General features: G+C 45.1%; 1 protein-coding gene across 2 annotated transcripts in view; it reads right to left on the bottom strand.

Annotated features, from left to right (window-relative positions):
• dtna (dystrobrevin, alpha) overlaps positions 1–14,947 on the bottom strand; it is a 37,976-nt gene extending 23,029 nt beyond the window's left edge. The window contains exons 1-5 of one of the 2 annotated variants that reach the window (XM_061839540.1): positions 14,605–14,947; positions 5,020–5,087; positions 1,308–1,388; positions 1,016–1,229; positions 478–563 (exon numbers count right to left, since the gene is read on the bottom strand). In XM_061839540.1, the coding sequence (XP_061695524.1) occupies positions 478–563; positions 1,016–1,229; positions 1,308–1,388; positions 5,020–5,086 (448 nt within the window). In that variant the 5' untranslated portion in view covers position 5,087; positions 14,605–14,947. The remainder of the gene's footprint in view (positions 1–477; positions 564–1,015; positions 1,230–1,307; positions 1,389–5,019; positions 5,088–14,604) is intronic. The other variant, XM_061839541.1, reaches the window with a different exon arrangement.
• Between the last annotated feature and the right edge of the window lie 335 nt (positions 14,948–15,282).

The raw sequence follows: 15,282 nt of genomic DNA, 5'->3' as shown, positions 1-15,282 counted from the left end.
GTGCGACTGTTGTCTGTCTCTATGTGCCTTGCGATTGGCCGGCGACCAGTTCAGGGTGTACCCCGCCTCCTACCCGACGACAGCTGGGATAGGATAAGCAACTCATAAAATGGATAAATATTTATTACAATGTCTTTTTTTTTTTAACATAAGTGAAAAATTGGTGGCAGTTGGTAAAGCGTTGGCCTCACAGTTCTGAGGACCCGGGTTCGATCCCGCCCCCGCCTGTGTGGAGTTTCCATGTTCTCCCCGTGCCTGCGTGGGTTTCCTCCGGGTACTCCGGTTTCCTCCCACATCCCAAAAACATGCAATATTAATTGGACACTCTAAACTGCCCCAAGGTGTGATTGTGCGTGCGACTGTTGTCTGTCTCTATGTTCCCTGCGACAGTTGGGATAGGCTCTGGCACTCCCCGCGACCCTTGTGAGGATAAGCGGCAAAGAAAATGGATGGGTGGAAGTGAAAAATGTTGCTTACATCTCAATTTATCCAGAATTTTCCCTCCACAAAAGGTCGCCAGGGCCATCTTCACAACAAAAACCGATATCTTGCCGTGGCCGTCTCTAGGAACAAACAAAGCACATTCAATCATTGTCGTGCGCAAAGAAAAAAAGTAAAAAAAAAAATAAAGTCTGTGAACCAGAGGAGGGAAGCAAGAAACAAGTAGCTGCAATGCAATGGACCCAAATAATAATAAATGTAAAATAAAATCAATTTAATTTGTATATCTTTGCAAATGTTTCATTTGTATATCTTTTTTTTTAACTTTTAATTTAATGTCAGTTTTTCACTTGTAAGGGATGGGCTAAGCCCTCACTGACCCAAAGGAGGACAAACGATGATGGATTTTGGACTTTTGGAGCATATTTACTGTTAAATATTGCACCAGCTGATTTTTGTATGACTTCCATACAAAAACAAACACTCCATTCACATTTTCTGCCATCATTTTACGGTTGCCAGTCCGCAGCGTCACTTCTTCGCTGTGTTCGCTTAAGGAGCGCACGTGACTCACGGGTCGTAGGCCGCCAGCAGGAAGTTGAGCAGCAGGCCGATGGAGTGTTCCACGTTGATCTGGTGCGTGGTGGGCATGCGCTTGCTCAGCTGGTACAATATGGTGGACAGCACCACTTCCAGACGGGCCACGGGGAGCTCGGTGTTGAGGTCCGCGGTGTTGAGGCCGCTCTCTCGGAAGGCCTCGATGACGTTCCAGATGTCGATCAAATGCACTGGGGGAGGGAAAAAAAAGCGGGCGGGAACAGTCAAGAAACGCGAGACTGGAAGACGCTTTGGTCTGGTCTACTCACAGTTGCATTTCTTCTGTACAAATCTCAGCTTGCAGGCTGTTCTGTACGTTGACAGTCGAATGGAGTCCAAATCCTGCGCCCCTGGGGAAGATTGGCGGACTGAATTACCTCAGAATCAATCTTTTACATTTTTTTTTATCCAACAAAAAAAAAAAGCCACATGGCATAGAATTCGGTATAAATCCCAATTTGGACTCTTAACTGAGGCGGGACTGTATGATAACCAATTTTGACAGCAGAACATCATAATAAAGCAGTGTACAGATATACGAATGTCATGTTATGTCATTATCCAAGGTGCTTATCCTCACAAGGGTTGCGGGAAAGTTGGAGCCTATCCCAGCTAGCTTCGGGAGAAAGGCGGACTACACCCTGAACTGGTCCCCAGTCGGTTGCAGGGCAGAATCGATCCCACGCTACCCACTACACCATCAATGACTCCATATACCAATAATGGATCTGAATTTGGGCCTGCTTGAGAAAAAAATGGGGGCAGGGGCTGACAACGGCAAATGCTATACCCGTTTTCCATCAATCCATTCATTCATTTTCTTAGCCGCTTATCCTCACAAGGGTCGCAGGAGCGCTGGAGCCAATCCCAGTGGTCATCTGGCAGGAGGCGGGGTACACCCTTAACTGGTTGCCGGCCAATTGCAGGGCACACAACAGCCGCACTCACAATCACACTTTGGGGCAATTTAGAGTCCCCAATTAATGTTTTTGGGATGTGGGAGGAAACCGCAGTGCACGGAGAAAACCCACACAGGTATGGCCGGGATTTGAACGCTGGTCCTAAGAACTGTGAACCCAACGCCTTACAGCTGCTCCACCGTGCTGCCTGTAACAAAACAGAGCAGCAAGAACCTCATTGCGAATGCGGCCTCTAACACTTTAAGATGTTAAAAAAATCAGTACGAGCGCACCCGACTTTAATCAAAACATTTTTTTTCTTTCCATTTTGCCGCTTTCAAAAAAACTTCCTCGCGAGGCCATCTAGGACCTTGGGCGCCGTCCAAAGCGATACAAGCGTAGCGCCGCCTCTCAGTCTAGTGTGAAGTTACTTTTTAATGGGCCGACGACTACAGCCGCAGCAATTAACTCGAGTTCACTCGAGCTTTTCCGCCCTTATTGTGAAAGGTCTTAAAAACGTGCCGGATGAGTTCACTATTTCACAGTAATATACCGTTTTTTTTCAAGTGGATACTTTTTTTAAGTATGAAAAGTGGATATTTTGCTCAGTAATCCTGCAGTGCGCTTGAAGTTACTCTGCGTTCGGCTATTTACGTCGCATCGTTGCCAACTTTAGGTTTTCAAAGTAACACACTTGTTTTTCAAATGTAAGGATTAGAGCATGGCGCCAAGGTGGCTCAGGTGGTATCGCGTTGGCCTCACAGTTCTGAGGACCCGGCTTCGATTCCAGCTCCGCCTGTGTAGAGTTTGCACATTTACACATCTCCCCGTGCCTGCGTGGGTTTTCTCCCGGAACTCCGGTTTCCTCCCACATCCCAAAAACATCCAAGATTACTGTAATTCCCGGCCTACCGAGCGCACCTGGTTATAAACCTCACCCAGTATATTTGTAAAGGAAATACTATTTGGTACATTCATAGGCCGCAGCCGTGTAAAAGCCGCAAGTGCCCATATTGAAATTGACATTTAAACACAAGGTATTTACAAAGAAAGATGGTAAACAGAGAGTTTAACGCAAGTTCCGCCACACTAACCCTAACACTAGCGCCGCACTAACAGGGCCGGTTAAAAAAAAACATACTGGTAAAAATCACTGAGACATGGCAGTAATATGCTAGCTAACAGGGCCAGACCGGTAAAAGTCACTTCCTCGGCACATTTATTCCACCGGTCTGACTCTTACCTTTTCCGCTCGAGTGCCCCCTTGAGGCCGTTAGAAAAAATGCACAAATTAGCCGCATCACCGCATAAACCGCAGGGTTGAAAGCGTGTGAAAAAAGTTGCAGTTTATAGGCCGGAAATTACGGTAATTGGACACTCAAAAATTGCCCTTAGGTGTGATTGTGAGTGCGACTGCTTGTCTCGACGTGCCTCTGCGATTGGCTGGCAACCAGTTCAGGGTAAAACACAAGCGCCGCGCGAACAGGGTCGGTTAAAAAAAACATAACGGTAAAAATCACTGAGACATGGCAGTAACACGCTAATGCAGCGCTAACAGGGCCAGACCGGTAAAAGTCACTTCCTCGGCACATTTATTCCACCGGTCTGACTCTTACCTTTTCCGCTCGAGTGCCCCCTTGCGGCCGTTAGAAAAAATGTACAAATTAGCCGCATCACCGCATAAACCGCAGGGTTGAAAGCGTGTGAAAAAAGTTGCAGTTTATAGGCTGGAAATTACGGTAATTGGACACTCAAAAATTGCCCTTAGGTGTGATTGTGAGTGCGACTGCTTGTCTCGACGTGCCTCTGCGATTGGCTGGCAACCAGTTCAGGGTAAAACACAAGCGCCGCGCGAACAGGGTCGGTTAAAAAAAACATAACGGTAAAAATCACTGAGACATGGCAGTAACACGCTAATGCAGCGCTAACAGGGCCAGACCGGTAAAAGTCACTTCCTCAGCACATTTATTCCACCGGTCTGACTCTTACCTTTTCCGCTCGAGTGCCCCCTTGAGCCCGTTAGAAAAAATGCACAAATTAGCCGCATCACCGCATAAACCGCAGGGTTGAAAGCGTGTGAAAAAAGTTGCAGCTTGTAGGCCGGAAATTACGGTAATTGGACACTCTAAAATTGCCCTTAGGTGTGATTGTGAGTGCGACTGCTTGTCTCGACGTGCCTCTGCGATTTGCTGGCAACCAGTTCAGGGTGTAAAACTAGCGCCGCGCGAACAGGGCCGGTTAAAAAAACATAACGGTAAAAATCACTGAGACATGGCAGTAACACGCTAATGCAGCGCTGACAGGGCCAGACCGGTAAAAGTCACTTCCTCGGGACATATATTCCACCGGTCTCACTCTTACCTTTTCCGCTCGAGTGCCCCCTTGCAGCCGTTAGAAAAAATGCACAAATTAGCCGCATCACCGCATAAACCGGTAAAGTGTGTGGAAAAAAATTGTGGTTTATAAGATGGAAATTACGGTAATTAGACACTCTGAATTGCTCGTAGGTGTGATCGTGAGTGCTGGTCTCGACGTGCCTTGCGATCGGCTGGCAACCAGTTCAGGGTGTACCCCCCGCCTCCTGCCCGTTGACAGCTGGGATAGGCTCCAGCACTCCCCGTGACCCCCGGTGAGGATAAGCAGTAAAGAAAATGGATGGATGGATGGATTAACATGTATAAATATTTTTGTTTAAAAAAAAAAACAAGGATTAAAAGTAAAACATCACTCAGGTAAAGTACAGATACCTGAAAGTACAGTAATGAAGTACAAATACTTTCCACTTCTTAGTGTAGAGAACAGTTGGTAAAAAAAAAAAATAAATAAAAGTTTAAATGTAACAATTTGATTACAAGTTTGTCTTGGTTAGCACAATCTTTGCTTATCTTATCGAGCTACATGAGACGGACAAAATTCGATGCGATTTCATTTGGGGAAAAAGTGACGTCATCCCCTGTCGGTTCATAATGCGAATATGACGCTAGTCGGACCATTTCATCTCCATCATGTCTTCCAGGCAAACTCTGGAAATGGGCAGTGGGTGAGAGGAGGCCACCGTAGATGAGCGCGTCTTAATACTTACTCATCTCGACAAGCAGTTGCCTTCTGTCGGCCATGTTGTCCCCGCTCCACCCGCAGTCTTCAATCATTCTGATCGAGAGAGAGAGTAAAAGTCAATCCACGCACTCCCGATTTTTAGCGTCGTCCTCGTAAAAATCACGGCTTGATGACCGAACACAAAATGTTTTCGCCTTCGTTCCCTGAAGCGTCAGAAGGCGACTGATAAAAACCATTGTGCGTGCGAGACTCTAACCACTTCATTAATACGAGCAGACATAATGAGACGACGGCTATTCGGCGTGACCGCAACTAAAATTAATATGTTTTCATGTTTTTTTTTGTACATACATAGTGTATGGAATGTGCCGAACGCTTCATTAGGTAGGCTTGCACGATTTAATGCGATGCAACACAAGAACTGGATTAAAAATTCTGCATTTATAAACATAATACAATGAAACCTTGCATATTTGCAGCTCAGCATTAGCATATTTGCCTATTAATTTTTTTTGGAGGGGGCATATCCTTCTTTATTCACTGAAAATCTCACTGTAGCCATTTTGTGTTAAAGCCAAAGCCATGTTGAATCCAAAAATATTGCGGGGATGCCATCTTGTGGCACCTGTGGGCAATTACAAGCATTTTTGCGCGGGTATCCATCCATCTCTTTTCTTTGCGGGTTATCCTCACGAGGGTCGCAGAGAATGCTGGAGCCTATCTCAGCTGTCATTGGGCAGGAGGCAGGGTACACCCTAAACTGGTTGCCGGCCAATCGCACCGCACATGGAGACAGGCAACCAATTGCACTCACAATCACACCTAGGGGCAATTTAGAGTGTCCAATTATTGTTGCATGTTTTTGGGATGTGGGAGGAAACCAGAGTGCCCGGAGAAAACACACGCAGGCACGGGGAGAACATGCAAACGCCACACAGGCGGGGCTGGGATCGAACCTGGGTCCTCAGAACTGTGAGGCCAACGCTTTACCAGCTGATTCACCGTGCCGACTAGGTCATCATTTGTATGGATAATTTTTAATAAGAGTAAATAATATTGCTCTTATATTACAATGTGTTTTCTAACCCCCAAAACAGAAAAGTGTAGATTATGGAAACTCACATTCTGCAGCAAAGATTATATGCCCGTGAGTATTGTTATTTCTGTCTGCATGTGGTACTCCACCGTTTGTGTTGAAATGTCTGAAATGCTCAAAATGGTTCTAAAACAGCCCATTTATGACGTTTTGCATTGTTTGTTAGCAATAAGCTAAACGGACTCATCGAAAGCAAAGCGATGCGGTTGTTTCGAATGCACGTGTAATTCTCTCTTTTTTCTGTCTAAAAGTAAACTTTGCCAACTTTTTATGGCATTATTAACTCTCAAACTTACTTGTTGAGTTCGCTGAAACCAAGTAAGCACTCATATATTGAATTTTGGATCTCAAGTCAAAGGCAAAAAAAACTGTCACTCTTACCAGCTGATCCACCGTGTCGCCTGAGGGTATCCATTCATCAAAAATTTTTGGCACAGTATTTGCGCAAGGATTCAGTCCCCATCACCCGCAAAAAGCGAGGTTCACTGTATAAGAATGGCTTGGCGGTGAGGGAAAAGAGAATCCATGCTGACTTTGTCGGGTCCCGCATAAGTGTTGCAATTCATCGGCGCTTAATATGCAGCCACCTATCTTTGCTTGCTGCGAGTCAATTGGTAACGGAATTCATACTCACCACTGGGTATGAGCGGTTTATCGGTTTAAAAAAAAAAAATCTGTTTCAAAACCTCAAAAAGTTTCCATCTCGGCATGAGCTGATTTTTTTTTGGGAGCTGGAAAAGTGACGCGAGCAGCCAGTGAGCCCACAACTTTCCCCCCTTGTCAAAAAAAAAAAATCATCTCTTTTTGGAATTTTTGGGCATACCGCCTGCGTGGGTTTCCTCCGGGCACTCCGGTTTCCTCCGGCATTCCCAAAACATGCATTCACTGGAGACTCTAAATTGCCCCAAGGTGTGATTGCGAGTCTGACTGTTATCTATCTCCATGTGGCCGACGATTGGCTGGCAACCAGTTCAGGGTGTACCCAGCCAAGATAGCCTCCAGCGCTCCTGCGACCCTGGTGAGGATAAGCGGCTCAGGAAATGGATGAATGGATGTAGGAAAGACACAAGTGCCGTCTTGTTTCCTCTGACCATTGTTTCTCATTTTTTTCCCCCTTTTCCCCCTGCTTTGGTACCTTTCCAAATTGAGTGTACGACACACACAAACGTACGGAGTCCGAGGGGAGGTGAGCAAATCTAAGTAAGACGAGGACAAGACTTTCAAGGAAGCCGGGCAGAGGGAGCAGTCGAGAGACGACTCACACCACGCCTCGCCGCGCACTGTCCGAGGCAATCTAATACACCTAGTCATGTGCATTGTTGCCATGGCAGCAAGCCCCCACCACCCACATCCCCCTCACACGCCTGATTCAACACCTCCCATTGCAGACGGGCAAAGTTTGCAGAGGAAAGTTGTGTTATCCCCCCCAACCCCCACCCACCCCCCAACTCATAAATATCGTTTATGAGATGAAGCTCAGTGGGGACGGTCGTTTTCTTTGGACGAACGGCTCGAGATCATCATCCAGGCATGCTATTTTATATTACTTCGACGGTAATTAGCGATATCTGGGAGACACACGTGGTGCATTTAAAAAAAAAAAAGAAAAGATCAGGATTTGAAATCGGCAGTTTTCTTTATCTTTTTCGAATCACAATCATCGCCAACAGCCACTTGCGGGTCTTTCGGGTACGGTTGAAGTGGTAAAAGAATGTGCTAATATGTTAAGATGGATTTCAAGACTTTAAAGAGGGTTCAGACACATTTTCACGGTCAGAGTTAGGCAAGGTAAAGATCATCAAAAATGACGTGTTTTACATTTCAAAGTCCAAATGTTGAACAATTTGTAGTACCAACTGTAAAAATGCCAATGAATCTTGAGATTTTGGCTCCTTGTGGCTCATCTAAAAAAAAAAAAAAAATGCCTTGCACAATTATCAATATTTCACTTTTGGATTTTTGTGACCGCCACAACTGAGGAATATCAGTGATGGCAAAGAGGAAACATGTTTTGGCAATTTCAAATATTGCTTAAAACATCAACAGTAAAGTTTCTAAAGGTTTTACGGTAGCAAAAGTTTGATTCCGCCACAAATTAATACACTATGCTTTATTCCCTAAGGGAGAAACTGTTTTGATGTTTGAACAAAAATGACGTGTTTTACATTTCAAAGTCCAAATGTTGAACAATTTGTAGTGCCAACTGTAAACATGCCAACAAATCTTGAGATTTTGTCTCTGTGTGGCTCATCTAAAAATGTTTCTAAAAATGCCCAGCACAATCGTTAATGTTTCACTTTTGGATTTTTGTGACCGCCATAACTGAGGAATATCAGTGATGGCAAAGAGGAAACATGTTTAGGCCATTTAAAATATTGTTTGAAACATCACCAGTAAAGTTTTTGAAGGTTTTACGGAGGCAAAAGTTTGATTCTGGAACAAATTAATTCACTGTGCTTTATTCCCTATGGGAGAAACTGTTTTGATGTTTGAACAACTTGGAAGCGTCACGGCACAAATCGTCACTCTACACAAGTACTTTAATGCTATTCTAACGAGAGATGCTGCAACACAAACGCATTACATTTTTTTTTTTGTCGTAACGGGGAGGGAAGAAATGAATTGGTTTGATTTTCTTAATGCCTTCATCTGATCTCTCCAGGCAAACCTTGAAAAAGGCAACATCAAAATTCAAGAGCTCGTGAGAACCTCGCTTTTCATCCGCTGCCCATTCAGAGCAGGAGATGACACATTCTCAGGATTATGCATTAACTTGTCGTGAGAGCTGGCATGCAAGGTGCCAAGCTGCTCATCTTGACCCTTCGGGGAGGGGGTTGAATGTTAAGAAACGTGTCCTGTAAAACATCCATTTTAATGAGATGAAGCGACTGAATTACAATTTGGTCACGGGCAAAAACGTTGACAAGAAATGTAATAATAACAGCGTCAACAATAGCAGCTATGTTGCAAGTTCTCCCACTTAGAAATCATGGAGGGGTCTGAAAGGAGTGATACAAGGAGTGGAGGCGGACTAACAGGTCTTTGAGGGTCAGAATTCTAGCTGATACACAGGTGTTGAAATACTTATTTGCAGCTGTATCACACAAATAAATCATTAAAAATATCATACATTGTGATTTCTGGATTTTTCTATTTTGATGATCTCTCTCACAGTGGACATGCACCTACAATGAAAATTTCAGACCCCTCCACGATTCCAAAGTGGGAGAACTTGCAATATAGCGGGGTGTTCAAATACTCATTTTCTTCACTGTAATACGAGTCTCCAAAATTATAAAAAAAAAATAAAAACATCGAGCCAACGCTCAATCTGTCAGTCGCTGTAGGCACGTCGGAGGAATGTGCTGAAAACACACCGCACTCATTTTTCAGATATCAGTCAGATACGGTCCTAGAGTATGAATATTTTTGACGTCAGCTACAGGCGGAATTACGCGCGGGACTGTGTTTGACAACAAGTTAGCGTTCACTAATGTGACTCCATTACACACAACACCAGCGCATGAGACGCTGACGTATCTAGTCGTGGTGCACGCATCGAGGCCGTGGAGTGTTACACAACTCAATGCCAATCCGCAAGCCTGTTAGCAGCTACTAGCAACCAGCCACTAGCGGACTGGCAGACCCGCACGTGGCATAACACTTGGAGAAACATGTGTGGGTTCTTTTTCCAGGTTGTAGGCATAATGTGATAGCTCACTTCACATTGTAGCAGTAGAAATGGGCAAGTTATCATTACCGAGGAATTGGCAATTCTGCCAAATAGCCACCGATGGAATGACAGGCCTCGGTATTTATATAGTGCGGTAGGGCCCAATAACGCCAGAAAACCCGAGTGTGTACTTTGGCTTGTTTGTGACACGAAAATCATCAACACACATGTAATGGTCAAAGAGTTCAACGCTACATCTCCACAATTCGGTGCAAAGCTGCTGTAAGCCTTTGTACATGTTTTCAGGACGTATGAATGTGACCAGTTAGATGGACGACCTGGAGAGAACCAACGCAAGAAAGGTGAGAACACAAAAACTCCACACAGGAAGTGCTGGAACTGAGATCCGAACCCAGCTCCTATGGACAGCGAGGCAGAAATGTTAACCCTAACTCCTGAACGCATCATTTTGGGACAAGAAAAGTAGTGCTTGATGTATTCTGGGGCGACGGCGAATGCGCTTTGAGATACTGAACGTAGCATTGCTCTGAGCAGCCACCATAGTCCAATGTCACGGTCCAGGCCAGACCCATTCATCATTTCGACTGCGACCGAATATGAATGCAAACATGCGCGATTTCAAAAAGATGAACAACGATAGCGGCGCCCGCACGTCACGTGACCTTCGGCAGAGTGTTTTTTTTTTTTTTTTTATTCCAGGAAATAACAGAGATTGATACAATCTAAGCACATGACGAGATTTTGAAGCGGGGAAAACAAATCACAGCGGACTGTACCGTACCTCTCGTAAAACACCATGCTGAGGCTCCTTCCACCCGTCCCACCTTGACTTATGACAAAGTCCTGACGGAAAGAAGCTCAGACAAGGCCAAATCCCCCGTCTGAGGAGCAAACATTTACGACAAAAGCGCCAAACTGTTGCTCTGAAGATTAGAACGTGTCTAGGAAGCGGCCTGTGCCGCCTCTATCTTTAACCATCAAATGAGAAGGCTCCACATTCTTGCGCAGCTTTACTGGCGCTCCAGTTGCAAGACCCTAAACCTCGTTCCTGGCACGTGCCCAACACACATTACTCTCTCCCACCGCCCCAACCCCAACCTCACCCCACCTCCCGCCGCTCCGTGCTACTGTCACTCTGGCAGCGCTGGAAAAACCAACGCCCTTAAAAGAGAAAACCATCACATACGTAGCATTGACCCCAGATAACCTCGGGGGCTAAATCCTGCCAAAAGACACCGCGAGGAATGAGGCGTGAGATTTTGTTAACTTGGGCAAACATGCGACTTCAGTTCAGACTAAGTTATACTGGATATGGGTCATATATACACAGTGAAGAAAATAACTATTTGAACACCCTGCGAAATTGCAAGTTCTCCCACTTGGAAACCATGGAGGGGTCTGAAATTTTCATCCTAGGTGCATGTCTACTACGAGAGACATAATATAAAAAGAAAAATCCAGAAATCACAATGTATGATTTATTTGTGTGATACAGCTGCAAATAAGTATTTGAACACCTGTCTATCGGCTAGAATTCTGACCCTCAAAGACCTGTTAGACCGCCTTTAAAAGTCCACCTCCACTCCATGTATGATCCTGAATCAGATGCGCCTGTGTGAGGTCGTTGGCTGGGTTAAGACACCCGCCCACCCCATACAATCAGTAAGACTCAAACTTGTAACGTGGCCAAGACCAAAGAGCTGTCCAAAGACACCAGAGACAAAATTGTACAACTCCACACGGCTGGAAATGGCTACGGTGAAATTCCCAAGAAGGTCCGCTGTTGGAGCAATCATTAGAAAATGGAAGAAGCTAAACATGGCGGTCAATCTCAATTGGAGTGGAGCGATGTGCAAGATATCACTTCGTGGGGTCTCAATGATCCTTACAAAGGTGAGGAATCAGCCCAGGACTACACAACAGGACTTGGTCAATGACCTGAAAAGAGCTGGGAGCACCGTTTCCAAGGCCACTGTTGGTTAATACACTAAGACGTCATGGTTTGAAATCACGCATGACAGGGACGGTTCCCCTGCTTAAACCAGCACATGTCAAGGCCTGTCTTAAGTTTGCCAATGACCATTTGGATGATACAGAGGAGTCATGGGAGAAGGTTTTGTGGTCAGATGAGACCAAAATTGAACTTTTTGGTCATAATTCCACGAACTGTGTTTGGAGGAAGACAAATGATGAGTTCCATCCCAAGAACACCATCCCTACTGTGAAGCATGGGGGTGACAGCATCATGGTTTGGGGGTGTTTTTCTGCACATGGGACAGGACGACTGCACTGTATTAAGGAGAGGATGACCGCGGTCATGTATTGGGAGATTTTGGGAAACAACCTCTTTCCGTCAGGCAGAGCATTGAAGATGGGTCGCGGCTGGGTCTTTCAACACGACAATGACCCGAAGAACACAGCCAGGAAAACCAAGGACTGGCTCCGTAAGAAGCATACCAAGATTCTGCCATGCCCTAGCCAGTCTCCAGACCTAAACCCAATAGAAAATCTTTGGAGGGAGCTGAAACTCCGTGTTTTTCACCGACAGCCCAGAAGCCTGTCTGATCTCGAGAAGATCTGTGTGGAGGAGTTGGCCAAAAACCCTCCTGCAGTCTGTGCAAACCTGGTGAACAATTACAGGAAAGGTTTGACCTCTGTAATTGCAAACAAAGCCTACTGTACCAAATATTAACATTGGTTTTCTCAGGTGTTCAAATACTTATTTGCAGCTGTATCACACAAATAAATCGTAAAAAAAAAAATCATACATTGTGATTTCTGGATTTTTCTCTTGAGATTATCTGTCTCACAGTGGACATGCACCTATGATGAAAATTTCAGACCCGTCCATGATTTCTAAGTGGGAGAACTCGCAATATAGCAGGGTGTACAAACACTTGTTTTCTTCACTGTACTCTATGTATACTACAACTCTATTTGTGTGACAAAAAACGCATTTGCGTCCTCCGTGGCGAGTCGGAGCACATCACGGTTGGGACATTTCCGTACACAAACACACTTCCCGGCGTGTAGGGGCCACTGCGTGTTCGCAGCACATCGCAGCTGTTAACACCAATTGGCCGGGAGTTATTTTTTGCATCGTGATACTATAAACTACGCCGGCTTCCCGTCCTCTGAGCCAGGAGGAGACAAACAAAGATGCGGCACGGCGGAGCTGTCTTGTCCTCTCGCTCTCTCGCCACTAATGCTCGCCATGGTTTTGACTTTAAAAAGACCACAATTGAGCATTGGGAGCGCACATGCATAGTAAGGGATTTACCGCGATCAAAAGTCTTACTGTAAACAGTAATATTCGTAATACGGTGAGTTCATTGTGAGTTGCGATTCGTTCCAGACCCACCCACAATGGGTGATATAATAAAAGTGTGCTAAATAGAAAATACAGAAATCAACAACTCGTTATGATTCATTGAGATGATGTGACGGACCCCTTCTGGTGTGTGTGCATCTTGGCCACCAGGGGACAGTATAATACAGACAAGATTTATATGGAAATTGCTATAACTCCCCAGTAAGATGTAGTCCTATTTGTCATTTTTCACAGAGGAAAGATAATACATGCTTGCGAGTGTGGTTAAATTGTATGTCTACCTTTTATGCTCCACCACTTGTGTTTAAATAGCAGAGGGTTATAACAATGTGACGATATTTGTTGTTAGCCCATCTATGGCATTTCGTTTCTTGCATTAAGCCAAGCACCCATTTGTAAAGCAAAGCTATGCAGTTGCTTTAAATACACAATATGTAATTCTCTTTATCTTATGTTTAGTTTGACAGTAAACGTGAACTGGAATTGGCAATTGACAGCTTTTTTGAAGAATTGCTCGACATCTGCCAAAACTGAAAATTTTTTTGCTTGTAAGTAAAAGCAAAAAAAAAAAAAAAAATGTTGAAAAACTCTTAAGTCCGGTCACTCATATCCCAAGGCACTACCGTAATATATACTTTAATGTTAACAAGAAGTTGAATTTGAAATCAGAAGTCATGGAAAACAGAGGCAAAAACTTATTTTAGTGTGCAACTACTGTATTGTTCGATTTGTGAATTCAACAAATCATTGCAGAATTTGCTCAAAGTAAAGCAAAACTACAATTCTGGCACAAACTTTCTGCCAAAATTTAAAGTAAAATCTCATTGAGCAGGAGACAGTGTAGACACTTTTTTTTTTGATTCAGTGGGGCACAAAAAGTGATGCTGCAATCCAAATCTGGCCCCCCGGGCTTTTAGTTTGACACATGTTGTTTAGAGTCTAAGGGCAATTTAATTAGTTTACCTATATATCATTCTGTAACATGTAAATTGGAGATAGAAAGCCCTGGACCAGGATCCAGTATTCAAACCAGGAACCGAATAACTGTGGGACAGAGGTGCTAACCACTAGTCCGCCGTGCTGTCCAGCAGATTTCTCAATTCCATCCAAAAAGTTTGGGAAATTCTGCTTTAAATTTCGTCGGTGAAACGAGCGCAAACACAGCCGACCACGCACGGGACAAAAATCCAATCCAAGCTTCAGAGTCTAAAATAAAATCAACAAGCAGGTGGCCCGGGCACGGGGACAAACGCGCGTTCAAGACCGACAGCAGCCATTGTGGTCAAAAGGTAAAAGGGCAGCGAGAATGGCAACAGGCGCCTTCCCGCATGCTCGGCACGCATAGAGACACCTGTGCGGAACACTAAACGCACCAGAGCCGCGTTGGGAGCGATGCAAAAGTGTCGTCACACCGCGTATCGCGTCGATCCACGCACGGTGCAGTCACGGGTTAAGGTCGCGATTTGGCTGCAGCTGCACGGCCACTCACCACAATGTCTTCCGAAGGGTGTCACGCCACATCGCCCCTCCGGGAATCCCAACCACCGTCACCGCCACGGCCGACCGTGTCCTGTCCTGTCCTGCAACCGCGATCAGGCTTCCTTCGCGGCCGGGAGACGCATCACTACGAGCGGACCGATCACACCCCCCCAGCCCCCCCTCCCCCGTCCCTCTTCGTACTCGCCAGTGTTGTCGGGGGTGTTCGTGCACACGCACGCGGGTGGCCTTGGCGATGACGTAATGCGGAATCTCGTCACTCGGGCAAGTCGTTTTTGGAGGGGCGGGGGGCTGCAGGATATTTCGAGTTTGGAATTTAAAAAAAAATGTGAACTACTACGCCATTACTACGCTTTTGCAAAGTTTTCATTCCCCCCCCCCCCAACCTCTACTAAGTAAGACCTTTTGCACGATGACGTAATGTTAGCAGCGCGAGGCTGGAAGAGTGTTTGCTAGTGGGGGGAAAAAAAAGATTGAAAAAACGCAGAAAACAGTTGATCCCAAACACAAATGATCATGTTATTATTGTTTCCATATGTTGCATTTAATATTTAAACTGAAAGCACTATAACTGTAAATAATTACTAACTTGTACGCGTATACAAAAAGAATGGAACATTTGAGGAACTTCGCAATGGCAATGCTGGGTTAAAACTACTAACACATTTGT

Source organism: Syngnathoides biaculeatus, chromosome 13, assembly GCF_019802595.1.
Source record: "Syngnathoides biaculeatus isolate LvHL_M chromosome 13, ASM1980259v1, whole genome shotgun sequence".
Lineage (NCBI taxonomy): Eukaryota > Metazoa > Chordata > Actinopteri > Syngnathiformes > Syngnathidae > Syngnathoides > Syngnathoides biaculeatus.
This window is presented reverse-complemented; position numbering and strand designations above follow the sequence as displayed.